This window comes from Astatotilapia calliptera, chromosome 23, assembly GCF_900246225.1.
Source record: "Astatotilapia calliptera chromosome 23, fAstCal1.2, whole genome shotgun sequence".
In the NCBI taxonomy this organism is placed as follows: Eukaryota; Metazoa; Chordata; class Actinopteri; order Cichliformes; family Cichlidae; genus Astatotilapia; species Astatotilapia calliptera.
Genome location: NC_039323.1, coordinates 7,977,768 through 8,000,235, shown reverse-complemented (window position 1 = coordinate 8,000,235; position 22,468 = coordinate 7,977,768). Strand labels below are relative to the sequence as shown.

General features: G+C 40.3%; 1 protein-coding gene across 2 annotated transcripts; it reads left to right on the top strand.

The window, feature by feature from the left end:
- The first annotated feature begins 119 nt into the window (after nt 1-119).
- kita (KIT proto-oncogene, receptor tyrosine kinase a) lies at nt 120-20,335 on the top strand. Of its 2 annotated transcripts, none has more exons than XM_026157734.1 (21): nt 120-469; nt 3,223-3,474; nt 4,547-4,831; nt 4,926-5,065; nt 5,494-5,665; nt 8,714-8,897; nt 9,866-9,981; nt 10,212-10,326; nt 11,996-12,180; nt 13,535-13,641; nt 13,787-13,901; nt 14,457-14,561; nt 14,931-15,041; nt 15,148-15,289; nt 15,454-15,548; nt 15,655-15,785; nt 16,495-16,617; nt 17,744-17,855; nt 17,949-18,048; nt 18,306-18,411; nt 19,474-20,335. In XM_026157734.1, exons 1-21 carry the CDS (start codon nt 406-408, stop codon nt 19,654-19,656), a joined length of 2,943 nt encoding a protein of 980 aa, XP_026013519.1. In that variant the 5' UTR covers nt 120-405; the 3' UTR covers nt 19,657-20,335. The 2 variants fall into 2 exon arrangements, with proteins under 2 accessions (XP_026013519.1, XP_026013518.1); XM_026157733.1 differs by having other exon boundaries at nt 5,473-5,665.
- Nucleotides 20,336-22,468: the final 2,133 nt, after the last annotated feature.

Below are 22,468 nucleotides of genomic sequence, written 5' to 3'. Positions count from 1 at the left end.
GTGTGTGTGTGTGTGTGTGTGTGTGTGTGTGTGTGTGTGTGTGTGTGTGTGCTGGGAAGCACACTGCAGGTCACAAACACCTCCCTCTTTCACTGTATCGTGTGAGTAATAGGCTCCACCACTGGCTCCTATAAACATGTTGTTGACGCCACAGCCAGTCAGAGATACCTGGTCGGCCTGCTCCGTCCCCTCTGGCGCTCCCCAGGAGAACAGTATGTTTGCAGATTGGCGACGGCTGCTGCTGTTGCGAGATGAACTGAGCATCTGTGCCTTTAAAGACTTCTAAGTGCGCCTCTATCAGAGCCCACGGTCAACTGCCCACAACTCCGACGCGCTAGGCAAGCAGACAAGAGCTACCTTACTCATATAAAGGCATTGGCTCACCTTCACAGGTAGACCCATGGAATGATAACTATGGAATACCACTGGATACTTCTCTCTGTGTTTTTACAGCTAACCTTCCATCCAGGTAAGACTGAGCCTTTACACTTGACGCGCCAGTTTACGCAGACAACTGTTGCTTTTCAATTTTGAACAAAGAAAGGGTTTCTGTTTTAATGCTTGCTATTTTGCAGCCCAGTGTGATAAAGATAATCTACGTATAGCGAACCGTACCGCTGCACTTGCCTCCCATCGCGATTTGTCCGTACTTCTCTTTGTTCTATGAAGTAGTCAGATCTGAAGGGTGCTGAATAAGACAACCCGAAGTCAGAGAAACCTAATGAGGAAAGTGGATACTAATGCGGACGATCTGGGCGCTGGAGCTACTTTAATATTTTATGTTATACTGGGAAAACAGGGCGCTATTTAAAAAAAAAAAAGTAATCAAAACGATAAAGTGTTGAACAATGTGCAAGAGTGAGCTTCAAAGAGACTTCTTGTGCACGATGAAGCCGTTTTTTGATTTTTTTTTCCTGGAGCTGCACATAACCGTCAGTATGAAAATTTATTGGCGTCTCTTGATTCACAGGAAGTATGCAAAACGTCTGTCGAAAGCAGGACTGCATTCACATGTAATTTCTCCCTTTTTTTTAGATAAATATTGTCACATGTGTGACTTTTAACACTGAGCAATGTAAAACGTTTCGCCTGCGCTCCGGGTTGGTTGGTTGTGTTTTGATCTGAGGATGAATATCAAAAACACATTGCAACTGTTGTGTTTTGGCATCATCTTCAGAGTCCAGCCGAATAGGTCAATCGTCTATAAACAGCTAATGATATCTTTACTGCCTTTTAAAAATACTCAGTGTCAGTTTTTTTTTATTTCACGATTCAATTTTTTGGTCGCTTTAAGTGGGTTGATGTGCAGCCTGTCATTTTTTAAATTAGATTTGGGTTGTTGTTGTTTTTTAATCTTGTTAGGAAACAGAGTTTTGGATGTTCCCAGAGCTATCTCTATGGAAATTTATGAAAAACCGACATTGGCCATGCATGTTTATAAAAGCGGTGAACCGCGAGTGTTGCTGTTTAACTTTGCGCTCTTTTGCTCACATGGTGCGTCTACGGAGCTTCTTCCAGCTCAGGGCGGCATCAGGTGGACTTCCATCTGACCGACAGCTTGGCAGCATATAATGCGCCCATAGGGGACGGTTGATGTTCACGACATTTTCACCAGGAGCTTCGACTAACTGCCACATTTCCACCGAGCGCGCACAAGCTTACCTGGCATATGACGCAATACGGCACGCCATGAAGTTTGCCTTTAGCCCGCTTACGCACAGTGTGGACCTAATTAAGTTTTACCATGTTTGTTCTGCATTTGGTGGATATAAGAAATCAGATCAACTAAATAAACGCTATGAAGATTCAGTTAGGCTTAATATACATCGCATGCAAATTAATCTCCTTCTTTTATACTGATATCCAAATGTTCACGTTTTAACTCAGGGCAATGTTGGTATTATTTACAGTCTCTTAACAGGGTGTATTTGTATACTGATACCCTGCTATTCCTGAAATTCCGTGTTATTTCATCATTTAAGATAAATGTTTTCTTGCTACACTTCCTTCTTACAATAGTGTCTTTCTTCATGACTTGTTAGTGCCAGACTGGCTCTCTGAACAGTGTTTATTCATTTATATATTTTATCCAAGTATGAATTAAAAGGATGGAAAGAGCACATCTATTCACATAAAAACCTTGTTGTTCATTCCTGTTGTACTGCTGCTGCAACCACAGTCCTATAGTGTTTATCACAAGTGGCTTCAATAAAGACAGTGATGTTTTCTCAGGGAACAAAAACATTACTCGAGCAACTCAATCTTTCCCCACCTGTTTTCAGTTGGTGCAGCAGATTAAGACTCTGGGTAACACCCCCGCCCCTTTAAATACAGACCATGCTACAGGCATTTGTTTTATTTTATACCATGACTGGTAAAAAGCACATATTAATTATTGAGTGTTTTTTCATATGGCACATTTTTCACCACCAGTCTGCTTTATAATGCCAGCATTTCTTTTAACTATCATAGAACAGTTTACATATTCTGAAGCTGTTTTACTTACACCGCTGATGCAGATAAATGTTTTGAAAAGTCATTTCCAGCTTGAGGGTCTGGATCCATCAGAGAACCCTATTATTAATTTAAGGGGTGCATAATTGCTTTTTGTTTTGTTTTTTTAAGTTAATCAATAAATTGATTGATTTCGTTTTTTCTCGTGAAAATCTTTCTTTTTGGTCTCCTAGCATCTTTCAGTAACAATCAGACATTGATTGACTAGCAACTTTTTGGCAAAACATCTTGTTTTGTGGAGCTACATCCTGAGTACAGAAGCCATGAGTACAATTCATGTTGTTTCAAGAAGTCACAAGTCATAAATGTTGAGAGCAAATAGATATACTGAAGAAGTTTTACATATAAAGTTCATGTCCCTGTTGGTCAATTTGTGAATGATGGCCAGTATAAATCTTTTGTTTTGAAATCTGATGTGGGCTACCCTTATGTTTAACTTTACATCAGAGATTTTATCCCTAAGCTTTCATGATGCATGGGAGGCTTGTGGGGCCATATAAGTGGAAACATCTTGATTTCACAGTGCTGAAAACATTTTACTGTTGTACAATAGCTTTGGTCAAGTAAAAACAAAACAAATCTCCAAATGGATAAACTGTAGGGCCTTAAGTTCATATGAAGGCTTAAGAAATAATGCCTTGATTTTGCACTTTCTTGCATTTTCATACCCGTGGCATTCATTTAAATACATTCTTTTTCCCATTCAAGGTGATACAAAGCCCACTATCACCCCTGCCAGACCCCACGTCGTCATCCAGCTCAACGAACCCTTCAAACTACGTTGCCAGGGTGAAAACAGGATACAGTGGAAGCGGGAGAGGTCAAAGCTGCTGGCAGCAAACAACATCGATGGGATGTTGACATATTCAATTAAGAAGGCTCTGCCTACTCACATGGGTCGCTATATCTGCCAGGAGGAGGGTTCCAAGGAATATGCCTCCATCTACGTCTATGTGAAAGGTACCTAAATGTTTCTTGGTGATTAAACCCTTTCGAGACTGTGTGGTAATTTTGTGAGAGAGAAAGAGAAAGGAGCGTGTACGCAGGCTGCAGGGAAAAGTAGACAAAATCTATGTGTGTGGGTGTATTAGCAGAAGAAGGTGTTTGTGACTTTGCCCTGGACAGGTACAGTAGCTACCAGAGCTATTTATTGAGTGTATGACTGAGTTTTACTGTATTTCTTCTTCTACATGACCCAATATCCCCTTGGCCCAAAGCCATCACTGCTGGCTTCTATCATGTGCTGATCATTCACTCCACAATCCGTTCATCTACCTTTGAGGCAACAAGCAGGAACTGCTTAGCAGATGATATTTAGAAATATTGAGAAGTAATTTGTTTGGTAATCATTTAAATCGTGTTGGAAGATAATCCTGTTTTCTCGTTAAGGAACTTATTCAAAAGGAATATCTACAGATTGATAATCTTTCACATGTTAGTCCTGGTTGTTGGTTGTTTTGGCAACAATTATGGTTCCCATGGTAATAGCAGTGTGACTTAAGACTACAGATCCCAGATTTCACAGGGCACAAACAGCACAAAGTTAAGTCTGAGTTAAGTAGCAACAGTTTCTAGTTTATATTATCAATTACCTCAAACATCTGAGATGAGCCTTCCCCAGCAAGACAATTAACTGCAGAAATTAGTTGGAGATGCAAAGCCATCGACCCAGCCTAGAAAGTCCTCAGTCCCAGTCTGATAAAGCATCTGCAGAATCTATCAGAGCAAACCAATCTATCGAGTCAGCATCTCACAGTACTCAGGGGGTCCACTGAGATCAAAAGAGGACTTATTTTATTTGTATCAGAGCTGTTTCATGGTTGAATTTGGAGATTATTAGCAACATAGCTTTAATAATAATGTGAAACAGAAAAGACTGTCACAGCAAAGTACATTGTTCCTCGTATATAAAGGAATTGGATAGCCAGCATTACATCCCCATTATTATAATAAAAAGTTCAAATACCCATATACTGTTACCCTGCTTTCATGCTACCTTTGCAATTTCTTTTATTTATTTATTTTTTGCCAGATCCTGGAAATCCCTTCAGAAAACTAAAGGTGTCTAGATATGTTACTCGTGAGGGAGAAAATGCTTCCTTCCCTTGCCTGGCAACTGATCCAGATCTGGAGAATATGCACCTGGAAACATGCTCCAGTAAAACTCTGCCCCCTGGTCTCCAGTTCTCCGCCAGCCTGGAGCATGGCATTTACATGCACAACACACAAAAGGCCTACGAAGGTTGCTATGTGTGTGCAGGAAGACTCCATGGAAAGGACGTCAGATCAGGCCAATTCTTCCTGAGTGTTGTACCAGGTAAACTAGTGTGGGTGTGCAGCATATGTACATTTTTCGATTTGGCTAAAATCAACCAAAGGAATGACATCACATGAGGTTTGTTTTATTGCAGTACCCACTGCGCCTCCTGTAGTTGAGCTCCAACCATCCACAAGAGTGATTCTGACCCGAGGTGAGAGATTCTCCCTCACCTGCAACACCAGTAATGCCAATAGAGAAATCAACATCACGTGGGTCACCCCACCTGGCTCGGTGAGAACCTTCTGCCTTTGTCTTTGCTGTGTGCTTTGCCGTCAGTGAAAGATTTAACTGCTTCCCTTTTTGAGTTGCCTTAAAATTCTGCATTTGTTGCCATTCCAAATGAGCTGCTACAATTTGGTGCTCCAAAATGAAAATAATTCAAAGGAAATTAATTCAAGTCCCTTATAATATTGGCGAATCTTTCACTGGTAGCACAGCCTCGTCCTTGCGTCTTCCTGTTGCCTGTCTTTAAAAAGTCCACAATGTCTAAGCTTCAGGTATGCCTTGCAGTGTACCTTGTGAGCTACCGTAGGTGTGTGTGCTTGCATGCAGGTGGTTGTGTGCATGTGGTAGTTTGTGCTTGGTGAGCATAGACATGCAGACAGGGTTAATCTCTAGAGATCTCTGGGCGTTGACAGGGTGCCGTCTGGTATCCACAGCAACCAGCAAAGGTTGGCAGTTCTTCAGAATCCCTGATGGAAAAATTTGCCAATAGCCACAGAACGACACTGCAAATCGATGCAGTACGGCCACAGGATGCTGGGAGTTACATATGTGAAGTTAGGAATGGAAAAGGGGTCAGCAGCAAGTCGGTGTGGCTCGATGTATATGGTGAGTAAGTGATGTAATTTTGTTTTTTGCATTTAAAGCTGGACATGAACTTAAGAGTTTTTGTGAATTATTCTCCTCAAAAATTTTCTGCATCATTAAGTTTTCAGTGTTTTAAATGAGTTAAAGGGAACCCAATACACTGATTTCCAATGGTATCAGTATTTTTTGATTCCACTAATGAAGCTTTGTATGATTCATGCTTTTAAAAAATCGTTTTCTTCTGATTGCCTCTCACAAACAAAATATGTGAACATCAGGTAGGTGTTTCTACACTCACATCCAAAGCTGAACACCTTATATGACCATATTAAGCATGTTCTCTCTCATTAATGTCATGGGGCGATCGTGGCTCAAGAGTTGGCAGTTTGTCTTGTCATCGGAAGGTTGCTGGTTCGAGCCCCGGCTCCGACAGTCTCTGTCGTTGTGTCCTTGGGCAAGACACTTCACCCGTTGCCTACTGGTGGTGGTCAGAGGGCCCGGTGGCGCCAGTGTCTGGCAGCTTTGCCTCTGTCACTGCGCTCCAGGGCAGCAAAAACAAATACAGGCCATTTACCATATAGAGTCAAGAATAAGAACAAAACTGACTAATGTTGAGCTTTTTGCTCATTGGTAATACTTAAACATACCTTGCTTGAAACTTTACCAGTGTTTTATATAAGCATCCACCATTGCAGCAGTACAGATATGACTAAAACAAAAAGGAAGAGCATAACAGTTAAATGAGAAGATATATTTCACTGTGATTATTAGACATTAATTAGGCTGAACTACATGTAACCCACTGTACAAGAAGTTAAGGGAACAAAATAGCATTGATTCTGTACTATCACTTCCACTTTCTTTAAAGACGTTAATGCATCTGGCACTAGTATTGTGTATATCATGAACTCTCATGGACCATCACCACTTAGAGTCACATTTTATGGTGACAACAAAATAAGTTAATATTCCTGAAACAGTCACTGATTATCTGGCATGTGATAATAATAAAATACATAAGTAACATCATGCCCCAAATAACAGACCAAATCAATCAGAGCATACAGTGGTACATTTTCTCCCAACCCCTGATGAGATCTATTTTCACCATTTTATGGTGACAACAAAATAAGTTAATATTCCTGAAACAGTCACTGATTATCTGGCATGTGATAATAATAAAATACATAAGTAACATCATGCCCCAAATAACAGACCAAATCAATCAGAGCATACAGTGGTACATTTTCTCCCAACCCCTGATGAGATCTATTTTCTAGGGGTGCAACGATACACAAAATTCACGGTTCGGTTCGGTTCGATACTTTGGTGTCACGGTTCGATATTTTTTCGATACAAAAAAAATGTTCATGCCTTTTTAATTTGTCATTTATTAAAATTATAAATATATATTTTAACTCAAAAGTACAGTTTTTAAATTTAACCCTAACCCTTGTGCGCGTTTTTTATTTTGACAGCGAATGCGCACCTGCGGACCACTTATGTGCAGCCCTGGTTATTTAGCTCGTCATATTGCAGCCACAGAAATTCTTTTGTCCATGAAACCATGAAGCTGCACTTTCTTTTTGCCTTATAGTCTGATTTGTCATAACTTCTCCGTTTTGTGGTAAGCTTTTCTTTGGCTGTCACTTCTTCACCCTGACCTGTCTTATTTGGCTCAGAAGAAATGAAATATATATCCTCCTGCTTTTACACACGCACTCACATAAGCTCAGCGATTCTCTGCGCGATCAACCTCTCACATGTTTAAGCTTGCTGCGGGAGATTTCACTTGTCATGTTTGCATAGTAAGCTAACGATTAATAAGACGATGTCAGAGGAATTGGTGCACAAATTTTCATCACTCACAGATCAGTGCTGTCGCTCTCTATACACAGTTCGCGCGATTGCAAAGTGAAAGCAAAAAAACAAGCGCAAATTCAAACGCGATTTCAATATGTCACATATTGACAGTGGCTCACCGATGCCAATGACATAATTACCCAGCTACATTTCTGAAAGAATGCAAAAGCATTGACATATATTTTTCTTCCTACAATAGCCCGACGGGCAGGGAAGAGATAGATTTTGGTAGCCCGACTGAAAAAAATCGCTAGCCCCAGGACGTCGGGCTAGCGATACTGCAAGCCCTGTATCTGATTGAGGAATCACTCATCTTTGGAAAAGAGAGTTTATTACAGAGAAATGTCTCTTTCCAAAATAAAAGCTATACTATCCGCTTCTTCTGGGCTATATTCTCAGCAGCATAAGGAGAATCATGTGCTAACAGCTGTCTAAATGACTCGGCTAAAGTTAGTAGCATGCTTGTTGTTTTTGTCTTTGCACTAGGATGATGTCGGCATAAATGTGCAGTCATATTCGTCGTGTTCCCACTAGTGATTTCAGGTTAATCTCGTTGAAATGACCTTAACGCCACAACACGGCAAATCTCCGTTAACGAGCTACCGCCGATCGCCCCGTGCATGGGGCTAGACGGCCAACACGTTAACGAGCTAACTGCGCTAACACACTAGCTCCCACCCATGTAATTGAGCATTGCACGGCACATCCAACATACTGTTTTACTTTAGTCCATGACTCGCTTACCTTCAGGGTCATACGTCACATGAAAACCAAAATAATTCCAAACGCTAGATCTGAATGAGAGCTTAACTTCTGTCTTGCTAGCTTGCCCTGCGCTCTTACTTCTGACTATGCTGTCTGTGTTGAGCACTCAGTGGATCTGCGCTCGACAGTGCAGCCTAGGCGGAGTAGTCGAACGCAGATTCACTGAGCGCTCAACACAGACAGCATCGTCAGAAGGAAAGTTGATAAAATAAATTACAAATGTTGTATTGTTCGATACATATGCGTACCGAACCGAAAGCACTGTATCGAACGGTTCAATATCGATACGAATATCGTTGCACCCCTACTATTTTCAGTATTTAAATTTATCCTAACCCTTTGGAGTGCATGTGTTGGATGAGAACAGCACTAGTTAGATAATTCAGACTTCGGTGCATTAATCTACAAATTTGACAACAATTTAATTTTCTTATTTTTCAGAAAGAGGATTCATCGACTTAATGCCCACAAACAGCAGCATCTTTCACGTCCGCTCCGGCGAGAGTTTGTCCCTGAAAGTTCGAATAGTGGCTTATCCAAAGCCACACATCTCCTGGAGCTTTAAAGGCCACGAGCTGAGAAACACAACTGACCATGTGATCACCACACACAGTGATGAATACAGGTGTGACAGCACACAAGCACACACTTGCTTTGTTTTATTTAATTGTTGGAAAGATGGAAACATCATATTCAGCCAGGTTTATTTTAGGTGAATCTCTGGTTTAGCTGCAGGTCATAGTCCCTTTAAATATACAGTTGAAACAGTGCCCTGGGGTTTATTGTGAAACAGGAGCTGTCAGACTGTGAATGACTGTCTTGAGAAATAAAACCATGATATATCTGGAGTGTAACCTACATGCTGCAGATAGAAATGTGTATTCTGATGTAATCCTGCGTGCCTCCCACCCTCAATATTACTGTCAGGAGATATGGCATTGTGAAATATGTTGAAAAATTCTGCAACAGAAAAAAAGATAATAAGAGTATATCCTGTTGGGTGAACAGCTTTTAAAATACTTATTTTTGGCAAAGAAGATATGTGTTTATTGCTACACTTTTTTATGTCTCAATGATCATTAGAATTGAACTTCATTTGAGTAATGCTTCATTACAACAGGAAGAAGACACCCAGACTAGTTTCAAGATGTTTGCTGAGACTTGTTCCTAATAAAACCCTGATGCAACCTTTAAGCCTGACTTTAATATAACTCGTAAATATCCATTGATACAATTGATACCGATAACTAGAAAAAACTTCACCAGATGAACAGAATCAACTTTTGGGGGTTTATTACTACAGTGGCCACAACAGTGAATAGATGCAAATAAAGACTGAAAAGATTTAATACTTGTCTAATAATATTTTTAATATGCATACTGCAGATGCACATGAAAGAGCAGAAAACAAAGAAAAGATGGTTACAATATAAAATGCAAATATCTGAACATTTTATGTTCTTTCTCACAGGGTGGCTAAATGAGAATCAGCTCTTTCCTGTTTTGGCACAATTAGAGCTTGAATGAAATACTGTGATATTTGAATCTTAAAAATCAACAAATGCACTAATAAAATAATTATTTTATGCTTAGTTACATCAGTGAGCTGAGGCTAGTGCGGCTGAAAATGTTAGAGGGTGGAGTTTACACCTTTCAAGCCTCCAATGGTGATGCTTCAGCAAATCAGACATTCACCGTCTTTGTGATCAGTAAGTTGTTTTCACATTTTTTTTGAAAGGTTTCATATTCCCTTAAGCCATGGGATGAATTTCATGACCCACCCATAGTGTATTTTACACTTACTTTGTGTGGAATGAAGTCCAGCTCTCCACCCTCACCACACCTTGCAAATATACCTTGCTAATGCTTAAACCAATATTTTTCCTCTGGTTCATTGTCACATACCTAACACATTGTGACATTAACTTGTGTTTATCAGGTAAACCAGAAATTGTATCGATTGACAGCCCAGTGAATGGACAGGTGCGCTGTGTGGCTGAGGGTTTCCCTGCTCCCCAGATCACCTGGTACTACTGTGAGCATCCATATGGCAGGTGAGATTTTTAAAGCTTCTAAAATCCTTTCTATTTACTGACTACTACTTACTGTTACCAACATGTCAAAATATTTTTTTAAAGGGTTGTGACTTCTCATAAGATGTTTCTGTTTGTCTTGCTTTTCTCAATGTTTTTGTGGACAGGGCTGCATCTTGAAATGTCATGTCATACATTCCTGCACCACGTTTAGCAATGACAGCTGCTGGGGCACTGCCAAACATATCTGACCAAACAATGGCCTTCAAAGCCCCTGATTAAGTGTTGAGCAACTTTTTTTCCCAAAAATAATATAGCTAGAGAGTTTCAGTTATTATGCTGACTGGTGTGATTTCGTAAGGCTTTAAACATTTCAGTTTGCAAAAATGAAAAAATGGATGTGGTCCCTCAAGGGAAACTACACATTTTCATTGTGATAAAAACAAAATATTTGCTCAATTTGTAACACAGCTGAAAGTAAAATAATAATTAGCAGAGGCAGAGTGCAATGGTATGTGCTGCACTTTAGAACCCCAGCCTAAAGTAATTATACTGGTTGGAAACTCATATTAGCCAGATCGGTCATCTGTCTCATAAACTGACTAAACAAAGGAAAACCTGCCAAACCAAAATCAATAGCAGCTCTGTAATTTGTAGCCAACAAACAAAACTCTCTAATGTTATCCAATTATTAGATTTATGTCTGCAAAAAAAAGTCTCATGGCTTTAGCAAGGCAATGAGGCATGCATGCATCTGTGAATTTAACAAAATACTTTCCAGAAAATCTTTCTAAATACAACATTTTCATTTTGCATTTCGGAGAATTCTTCTTGGTTTACTGCGTATTTTAGCACTGTGTTTGCACACAACACTAACCATTTATTTATTTGGAGTTTTATCTCCATATTCAACCTTTAACATGGCTGAAATGAAGTGCATGTCAAGGGTCCTAAAGGTCACACTAAAGACACATTGGAAAGAGTCAGGAATGATGATGATGGTGGAATGTGAGATTGAGGGATTTGACTGGGCTGACCTGTGATTGGTTGACTGTGATAAGATGACCCTCCCATGTGACAGGGGATTGAGAAGTATTGATTTGTGATTGGTTGGTGCTACAAGTGAACAGGGTTCATCTTGTGTCAAACATAAAGTGTGCTGAAGGAGGAGCCCTGGGTTGCTGTAGCAATACCAATCCAAAGCAGCTGGGTCAATGAATCACTGCTGATAATCCAAACTTTAGCCAGTCATTTTTTAAAAAAAAAATTGTAGTCAAATCCACTTAACGCTCACTACATGCACAATCATTAAAGGCATGTAAGGCATGTATATCCAAGTAGAAAGTAACCTGATCTAAGTCAGCCTATCACCAGAGAGCACTTAAATAACTGCTACTCTTATTAGTACAGTACCGTCAAAGGTTAATTACAAATATTTCATCTTTGGTTCATGAGCACAAAAAGACATCACAAAAGGTGAAACTAACAGCTGCTGTTGTACTAAAATAGAAGTGCATGCTTCTGTGGTTCTGCATATTGTAAAGTTAGGTTATTTGAAAGGGTTTTATAGCCTCAGGAAAGTAATCTTTCAGAGACATACAGAAGAGATTCCAGACAACAGACAACCGTTTTGAAATCTAGATGATCCCATCAACTCTTTTGTCAACAGTATATAATCTTCTGCCTTCAGGTGCTCCCAGCAGGTAAATTCCACCCAGGAGGAGCTCAATGTCATCACCATCACACTGTTCAGTCCCATGTTTGGGAAGACAGAGGTGGAGAGTCGGGTGAACATCAGCAGAGCACGGTTCAATACTCTGGAATGTGTGGCTACAGTGGAGGGAGAGCAAGCCTACATACTTTACTCTATTAGTGGTGAGTTGAATTCACGGATATACATCCAGTCATACATAAGCAGCACAGGTAGTCTAAATAGGGGTTGTGGAATTAAAGGAGGCGTTGACGTCTGTCAGTTCACATGTTTTGCTGCTGAAGTGATGCAATCCTCTCCATGCTTTCTTTGTAATATTATAGGACAACAACAGAGGACATAGGTGTAAGAATTTATTTACTTTTTGGAACACAAAAAAATTACTGATCTGGCAAACTCTGTCTGTGACTCCATGCACTAAGTTATCTAAGCAGGTCTTCCCCTCAGTGAACGCCACTGAGGGGAAGGATAATTCCTCAGCAAAATATTTACTGAAAACATGACTTTGGCAGGGATTAACCCATAAATGAAGTCCTACTACTAGATGTTGTTCGTCTATGATCTGTTAGGTAAACATTGGTGAAGAGATACCACCGACATGATTGGCTCAGATAGCATTTGGTGAGTCCATTGTTTACTTCATGACCCCAAAACCACTTTTTTGTAACGGCCTCCCCATCTGCTCTGCAGTGTCCTCAAAGTAGTCTGAGTCTGAGCTGAGTTGTCCCCAAATGAGCCTGGAGGACTGGGTTTATGCAAGACACAGGGGCTGACTGTGGCTCCAGCGGGTATGTGGGCGAGCATTATGAGGAAGACGAGTGTTTGTGGCCAGACAGGACAGGCCTTTGGGAGTGTGTGCCCAGGATTTTTCTGCTTTACAGAGTAACAGCGGACCAGACGGAGGCGCTGAGACTGTGGAGCACAGTAGGAGTCCTGGCAATGCCGGGCATTGTGGGGCTGTGGGAGGCTCGGAGGTGTCAGTGAGCTGCAGCAGAGAACACGCAGAGCTTTAGAAACCACTGACAGGTTTACAGGGGATTAGTTCCTGCAGACTCTGCATTCTCAGATTTGAAGTGGAGAGAAAGCTTCTTATCGCTAAAGAGCTTATTACACCCCACTGTACAGAGGAGCAAAACAATAAGGCATCACAATGAGCCAGACACAAAGGAACAGAACACTGATTACTTCTAATTATTCCCAGCACAGCTGTATAAAATAAGGACAACATTGTGGCTTAAAAACAAACAAACTAAAAACAAGGGGAATTTCAGCAACTAGCAAAACAAAGTGCATAATTTTTTAAACAAAGAATAAAAGCACAGAACTCCACAGTATGTATACTTGTATAATTGGATTAGTTTGTGGTTATTTGATCAAAGTGGGCTTCACTGTGACTTAGACTTCTCTGTCTTACCTTATTGCCTCCGTGTCAATGTCGTTTAGAATGTAAACATGACAAACCTTGAAAAGATTCCCCGATTGGCTCTATCAAACATTACTGTTTCTGTCTCTCTGCAGAGAAAAGAGTTCCACATGACCTGTTCACCCCTCTGCTAATTGGCTCCATTTCAGCAGCAGGCATCCTCTGCCTCATCCTTATCATGCTGTTCTACAAGTACATGCAGGTAAGAAAGCACTGTACTTTTCCTGCATGCCCCACCCTCTTTGATTACATTTATAAACAAGTGAATAGAAAGACCAGAGAGATGCCACGTGTAATTAATGCATGAATTGTCTTTTGATATCTCCGTGTCTTATTGTTCACACTAGAAACCCAAATATCAGATTCAGTGGAAAGTTATCGGAAACGACTATGTGGACATTGACCCCACCCAGCTACCGTACGATGACCAGTGGGAGTTTCCGCGAAACAACTTGCGCTTTGGTGAGCATCCGGAACCTATTCACCAAAATCTGTACTGTGTTCCGTATCTAGGCTCCCGTAATTACATTAATCCATAATTTCTGACACACTGCAGCCCTAAAATTTATGTTCTGGGTGCCATGTCTTAGGTGTAAGTAGGGAGCAGGATGATATGAAGATAAATGGGGGCTTGTATCTGTAATAAAGCCTAACAGTCCAGTGGGTATGACATCATCGTTGCCACCCTCAGGCTAGTTCCCATTGATTGACAGCCACTCTGGTTTCTGTGTATGGACACAGCATTAGGGGCTTAGCCATGTCTGTGGTCTTTATTTACTAACCAGTTCCACAGTTCATTAATGATGAAACCCCACTCCCTCACTGCAAACACAATATTGTTGACATATTCTGGGTGTTTTCAACAAACCTTAAACAGGATCCTGCATGTCCTGGTGCCTACGTACACAGCCTGGGGGTTAAAACTGCTGCTGTCCTAGGAACACTACCATGGAACTTGTTTGTTGGAGAAAAAACAGGATGGGGATTAACAGTTTTGTTTCTGTCTCCATTTTTTAGGGAAGACTCTGGGATCTGGTGCATTTGGAAAAGTGGTGGAAGCCACTGCATATGGACTCTCCAAAGCAGATTCAGTCATGACTGTGGCTGTGAAAATGCTCAAATGTAAGTGCTGTCAACACACATGCAAATGAAGTGGGATAAGCACTGTGTAGCTGTTTTGACTATGTGAGAAATGTGCACAGTAGCTTCACGCTGTCCAGAAATTCTAATGAAAACATAATTTGCCTGCAGATGCCTGTAAACAGAGTCATTACGTGGATATTTTTTGGTGGTTTGCACGCTATGCTATATAGCTATATTAAAACATTTCAACAGAGCTCTTTTATTTCATTTAGCTCTCAACAATTATGTATTTTAAGCTAGCAAATACCAGATCACGATACGCAAGCACTGCTTAACATGAGTTTGGCTACAGTGTACCCTTAATATTTCAGTGAATAATGAGTGCATTGCATATTTTTCTTTCCACAGCTAGCGCTCATGCCACAGAGAAAGAAGCACTAATGTCAGAGCTGAAAGTCCTCAGTTACTTGGGAAACCACATTAATATTGTCAACCTGCTGGGAGCCTGCACAGTTGGAGGTGAGGCAACCATTTTCACTTGCGTTATTGTTTATGACTGGAATAAAGTTGTAAACTTCATAAATTGCTGCAACTTTTGAGGAGATTTATTTTCACTGTACTGCAGGTCCTACCCTGGTGATCACAGAGTACTGCTGTTTCGGAGATCTGCTCAACTTTCTACGCAGAAAGAGAGACTTGTGCATCTGCTTTAAGCTTGAGGACGATTACTACAACCGCAACGTCATGCAGCAGAGAGTCACAGATGGGTCAGGTTCTTTTTTATCTTTAAAAAGTGATTTATTGTCCTGTGGAAAAGACAGAACTAGTATTTACTATCCAGAACGTGCGTAGGAGGAAGTTATTTGGACAGCAGCATGCTTATGTGTGGCTGTATTCAGCTGAGACCAGACTGCTCCTTTCCTCTTCACAGTGACAGCTTGAACAGCTACATGACCATGAAGCCTTCTGTTGCTGGCAACGCACCGGTCAGCTCATCCTCTGAGAAGAGAAACTCGCTACGCAAAGGCAAGCCGGCCAGCCATTCATCAAATTTCTCCTATCTTTATTAGCACGCCAAGGTGGTTACATCATCACATTGGAAAAATCATCTTCATTTTGTTTGTCTTCTCAGGTGGTCCTTACGTTGAAGCAGACACGGAGAATGAGATGTTTGCTGATGACGGTTTGTCTCTGGACACCGAAGATCTCCTCAGTTTCTCATACCAAGTTGCCAAAGGCATGGAGTTCTTAGCCTCGAAAAATGTGAGCATCCACTTGAATGTCATTTTTTAATGGCAGTCCATATAAAGCAGCAAAATACATATGTTCTGATTTTTTCACTCACAGTGAAAAAATTTGGTGTCCTTCCAGAACATTCTAGGGAGGTTTTTACTCTTAAATTTCTGTACACCTTTAACATTATCATTACCACCCCACATTCTGTCCTTTTGAGCTAATGCTATAGGGTTATATTGCTTGCATAAGATCAGTATTTCTTGTCCATTTTCCTCATAACTGTGCTGCAGGTTTTGATGTCCAGTCATGACAATATTAGGCTGGACACAAACGGCAGTCCACATTTGTTTCACTATTTATTTTCTACCATATATAAAATGCATTTTCTTTACATGGACTACCAAATTAGATTTGTGGATAAAACTCTGATGCCTGATAATCTGACCTTTTTAACGCAGCACATGGATCATGTTTCCACAGCTAGTAAACAGAACCAAAATGGATGTTGAAGCAAGCTGCTGAAAAATTCATTGGTTGTGGAGGCAATGATACTGAGGCCAGTGTTCTCATGTATCAGTGTCAGTGGTTGTATGTTACAGACCCAAGTGTGGAAGCTCAGTAGCAAAGAGCATTCAAAAAAAGCACCTCATTCATGACTATGTGATTAACTGTTAATGTATGTAACATGTATCATGTATCACTGGATTGTATAAGTAATGATGCATTTGTTTTTCAGTGTATTCACAGAGACCTGGCTGCCAGAAATATCCTACTGACTGAAGGAAGAGTGGCCAAAATCTGTGATTTTGGCCTTGCCCGAGACATCACCACAGATTCTAATTATGTCGTCAAAGGCAATGTAAGTCTGCACTAGCTGCAGGACACACAGGGATATAATATTAGAGGCGTGATACATCTTTAGTATCACTAGTTTGGAGTAGGATAAGACTGTTTGATAGGTTTGGAGGTCATCCGCTTAATTCATCACCATTCAGACCTACTATAAAAATGAATTCCTTCCTTATGACCTATTCTAGTTCACTAGAAAGTGAGATTTAGTTTAAATGATGCTTCATTTGAATTCACTAGCAAAACTTTCACGTGCTAGAAAATAACTAGCAGGAAAGTCTAAATTTAAGATTTCACCAGAATCAAAATCATCAACAGTGTCACAAGGAAAGATTTGGACTTTATAAGTGATTATTTGAACAAGATTTTTGTTTGTTTGTTTGTTGATTTTAGCTTTCTTGCTAGTATGAACTCTACTCTTGTAATGGATTCGCAGGAACATGGTACAGACAAATCCGGAAAACTGGAAGCTTTTGTTTGTGTAGTTCTCAAATTGTAAATCCAGGGGTTCATTTGCCTTGCCACACTTCCTGATATGTAAATTCAGGAGTTATCTAACGTACCTGTCTATAAGACGAGCTTTTGTGAACACAGTAGCTTACGTGTATTTTTCCCAAACCAGTGTAGGTACCTGATCTTATCTGTCTATGGAGAACCTGTACTGTATTTAATTTACATTTTATAGAAGAATCTCTTTGTGATAAAGTTTTCTTTTAGCATATTACATTTTTTCCTTGTTTCAACAGTGGCCTCAGTTGTTCTGTATCCCTCAGGTGCTAGACAGCTGCAAACACAGTACTTTATTAAAAAGAAAAAAACTTTAACACTTACATCTCTTATGCAAGTAGTCTTATTTCTGACTGACCTCTATCCCAAATTTATTTCTCTATGCATGACAGCCAATAAACTGATTGTCAAATTTGTGAGGTATGAGCCTCACAAATTTGTGCCGAGCTCTGCATGTTCTTTGGGACCCCAGGCAAATACCTTCTGCATACTTTGTCAAGGCTATTCATTTATCAACCCTCTGTTGCACATTTTCTGTCCCCAGCCACATAAAAAAACATTTCCAGGAAAAGGTTTCATGTCACATTGTAATTTATTGCAAGTTGCCATATACTCACTTTACCTTTCAGGCTCGTCTGCCAGTGAAATGGATGTCTCCAGAAAGTATCTTTGAGTGTGTTTACACATTCGAGAGTGACGTGTGGTCATATGGCATCTTGCTTTGGGAAATCTTCTCACTGGGTATGTCTCTCCATCCACTTTATGTGTGTTTGTCTGGCTATCTGTGTGTTTTCATAAGTGTGTAATGTAACTAAATATCTTGGCTGAACATAGGAAACAGTCCATACCCTGGTATGCAGGTGGACGCCAAGTTCTACAAACTAATAAAAGAAGGATACAGAATGGATGCCCCAGAGTTTGCGCCCAGTGAAATGTGAGTTTTTGTTGAATTGAAATGTGGATCATCAAAAGGAGAGATTTAGTGAGACAGATGGAGGTGGCGTGACTAGGAAAGAGTGTAATGAGCAGGATATCAATAGCAGCTTTCTTTCTTCCTGTTGTGCTTGGCTTTTCACAAGAAAAACTAAAAATGAGGATGTGTTAAAACTTTCAGATGGAAGTGAGAACAGAAAACAATATACACAAAAGAAACAGGATATAATAATTGTATGTTTGATTACTGCTGTGCAGGTATGAGATTATGAGGTGCTGCTGGGATGCTGACCCCTTCAACAGACCCCCGTTCAGGAAGGTCGTGGAAACGATTGAACAGCAGCTGTCAGATGCCACTAAGCGTGTAGGTTTCAACATTTGAGTGTTCTTTTCTTTTATTATCCAAGGCAACATTCCTGGAAAATAATGTACCCAGAATACCTCACAGACCGTGAGTTTAGCTTAGATAGACTTTTGTTCCAGTTGGTAGGGTTTATTAAAGGACAGGAAATTATTGTTAGACAAGCCTAGAAATAACAAGATATCATTTCATTTTTGGAATCATATTAAATATAATAAAAGCAGTGATTCATACCGTATTATCTTTTGTGTGACAGGACCACTTTAGCCAAAATAGGATTGTTATTACATTTGAAAATAATTTCTATTTGGGAGTATGGCTTAATTTTGGATGGACCCAGGCCTTGCACATGTATACATGTGGAGCTTAATGTCTAAGAGAGAGTAACAGCACAAGCAGCAATCACTGACAAAAAACATGAGACCGAGCAAGTTAGAAATGGTAAATGGCCTGTATTTGTATAGCGCTTTACACTACATTCAGTCATCCACCCATTCACACACTGGTGATGGCAAGCTACATTGTAGCCACAGCTGCCCTGGGGCGAGGCTGCCGGACACTGGCGCCACCGGGCTCTCTGATCACCACCAGTAGGCAAACATTGGGTTAGTATCTTGCCCAAGATATTTGGGAGGGCCTGGGATCAAACCACTGACTTTCTGGTTAGTGGCTGACCTGCTCTGCCACCTGAGCTACAGCAATCCTAGAAATAGCAAGAATGTTTGAAAAGGACACGATATGTTAGAGATGTGTTGTGAAGTCTCCTGCAGAGGCATTATATGATGAGTAATTCTGCATCCCGTATGAAAATTGTCAAGATAACAGAGCTGTAGAATTTTATTACAATGCTGTTGATGGTTGTTTAGGCTCTGCCTAAAACCTGGTTTTGATCTTGAGAAAAAAAAAGAAAAATAAGAAAGAATGAATAGGAAAACAACACAGCTAAAAGACAGAGTAATTGTGTAGATGAGACAACACTGATCACTGATATGTTTAAAGTTAAACACGCCAGTAACAGTATCAACCGTCACAGATTTTTGTTTCGCTCTTTCATCTTATCTTTAGATTTATCTGAACTTCAGCTCCATGCTTCCTATGATGCCTAGAGCAAGGGAGGAGCAGAGTTCTCAGAGCCCAGCGTCTCACCATCTCAACTCAGCCGGCAGTAACAACACTCCAACTCAGCCCTTACTAGTCCAACACGAGGTCTTCCTGGAGGGAACAATCCTCTCAGCCGAGTGGGTGTGAGAACCCACCCGACCTGTCTGGCTGCCTCATAAAGTGCCTGTAATGATCCGCCACAAAACACCCAACCACTACACCTGCTCCTCAACCTGGTACCAGCAGCATTTTTTTGTCCTGTGTTGCAGAAGGAAGGCATTTATCTTTGCCACTGTTGTTGACGACTACGGGGAGAACAGTTGGACTAATGCTCCCCTGCTTCCAGGAAGGAACTGTTAAGGCACCAGGGAGAATTGAGGGACATCAAGCGTTACTCTAAAACTGTCATTATGTAAAACCATATTACACTGTAATCAGTTTTGTTTTGTTTTTCCAGTTAATTTTTTCCTTACACATTTCATACAGGTTGTTTTGGTGTTTTTATTTTTTTACCTCTTTTTGTTTCTTGCGTTTTTTCCGGGGCATGGGGGGAGTGTCTCTTTTCTCTCTCCGATATATATATATATATATATATATAGTAGTGCTGTCAGCATTAATCTTGCATTAACGGCATAACCCGCATTAACGTGGCAAATCTCCGTTAGCGAGTTAGCGTGGGGCTGCGCAGCATCAATGCTTTAGCGCAGTTAGCTCGTTAGCGTGGTTTGCTTGTTAACGCGTTAGTGTTGTCCAGACCCACGCATGGGCCGATCTGCGCTAACTCGCTAACGGAGATTTAATTAATGCAGTTATGCCGTTAATGTCATTTTAACGAGATTAACACTGACAGCACTAAGATATACATATATATATACTTTTTGCATTTATGTGTTCTGTTATTGTTTGTTGTTTCCTTTCATGAAAATGTATGTAGCATTTTTATTTTTACTGTGGTTTGCTGTTGCAGTTGTTGGAGGAAAAAGCACTCAAGGCACTTGAACTTCACATCATTCCACATACTAACTAATGCAGCTTTTACTTTTTTTTGATATCCTGTTCTGTTATCATCAGTATTATACCCATCTGTTTAGATCTATTTTACATGAAGGAGCTACTTTTCAGGGGCCAATTGAAAATGAGATGATAAGATTCTGGTGTATAAGCTATTAGACAGCATGTTATGCCATGCTTAGAGTCCGTAAGTGCTTCATGTTAGTTAGAACGTATTTCTGCTTTTTTGTATGCTGGAGGTCATTTCCTAGACACTAAACACCTGTCTTTGCTGAACCATATTACCACATTACCATGACTTGGGGTGGCACTTATTCTTTACACACAGTTGTCTTCAGAGAGATGGTACGCTAGCTTTTCATTTATTCGACTTTTAACTGCTTAACTGTATATAGGTATAGGTAATAATGCTTTACGATGAGATGTTAGATCATTCTTTACAACAGAGACGATTCCTGAAGCCTTTAAGTCTTCATTTTAGTTTTCTTAGACAAGCAGGTCGTTTTTGACAGATGCATTGCTGGAGTTCTCCTGTTAAGGGTGTAAATAGCTGTTAAGGTTGATATAGTTCCTCTCCTGCCACATCCAGTGTATGATATTTGTTTACAAGCATGAGACAGGTACTGCCATTTCTGCGCTGTGTTTTCTCTGTATTTCACCTTCTATCCCTTCACAAAGGACAAGGAAACAGAAAGGCAGTTGTTTTCACCCCATGCTAACGCTGTACTTCTGTATTGCAGTACAGTGGTTAAAGTCATATGAAATGCCATTAAGTGGACTGCAGTATTCCCTGAGGTGACAAGCAAGAGGAAAACACAGGGTCTTCCAGGCTCTAACTTCAGATATTGACACTGGGTACAGAATTCAGCGTGTCGGTCATCTCATTGTTCTCCGGCCAGTAGCTGGTTTCCCAGCAGTACCTCTCTTCTTTGTATCCAGCTGTTTCCTCCACCAGAAGCGGGACTTTCAGCACCTCTCAGCCAGTAGTCTGTATCAGTCCAGACCTTTATGAAACCCCCTCTTCCTTGTGGTGGATGTTATGAGGAGCACCCAGAAAGTGTCCTGTTTGAGTGTATGAACATGTGTGCTTTGTTCTATGCTTGTGTGTGTGTATGTGTGTTTGTGTGTGTGTGTGTGTGCGTGCATGTGTGTGTGTGTCTGCATGTGTCTGTATGATTACTGTCAAGAGGTGCCACTACTAAAGAGTCATCAAGTCATTTAGGCTTCAAAAACCCCACAGTCTTACTGCTCTGTCTTTTTGTAAATATAAATGTGCATATATTTTAAAGTAACATTGCTTTTGAAGATGTTTATCTTATTGAGGATATGGTACAGAATTTTATTATGGTGTGTTTTATGTGCGCACAAACTTCCTACTGTAGATTCAACTTGAGAAATTGCTTTTGTCTGTGTTGCCACTGCAACTTTTCACTCTGGCTAATTTTAGCTAATTCATTATCTCAGCCAGTTTTGCCAGTTCACTTGGTAACTGCCAAAGCTGAACTGCTCCTTATGGTCATGTGTGATCATCACAAAGTCAATACAATTCTACAACCAGGAAGAAGATGTCTCAGAATAATAGAGAGATCAGTTGTAACTGCATTTCCCTCCTCTCATTTAAGAGCTTTTGGTTGCATTTTGCTGAATATTTATTAAAAGCTTTAGAGTTATTCTGTAAATTTGATGTGTTGTTATTACACGTGTCAGTGTAAATAAAATTTGTGTATATTGAATTCCCAATCAAACCTTTTGGTCCTTATTTTACATCTTTGCTCCCACAATTCAACTTACTGTATAGCTCTGGCAATTTTAACTCTCTTTATACTAAGTCATTAGAATAAAGAGAACACATGATGGCTTAGTGTAAAGGAAATCCTTAGGTTTCTAGGCTGAGGAACACATGTCCTTATATGTTTCTCTGCCACCTGGATGGGGATGAATCTTCACT

Bases quoted from the DNA above. Each gene is read 5' to 3' on its own strand.
- kita (XM_026157733.1), top strand. From the start codon at position 406: ATGATAACTATGGAATACCACTGGATACTTCTCTCTGTGTTTTTACAG. The intron at 5,066-5,472 runs GTGAGAACCTTC...GGGCGTTGACAG, and splicing joins GGGTCACCCCACCTGGCTCG to GGTGCCGTCTGGTATCCACA. The intron at 13,902-14,456 runs GTGAGCATCCGG...TCCATTTTTTAG, and splicing joins GCGAAACAACTTGCGCTTTG to GGAAGACTCTGGGATCTGGT.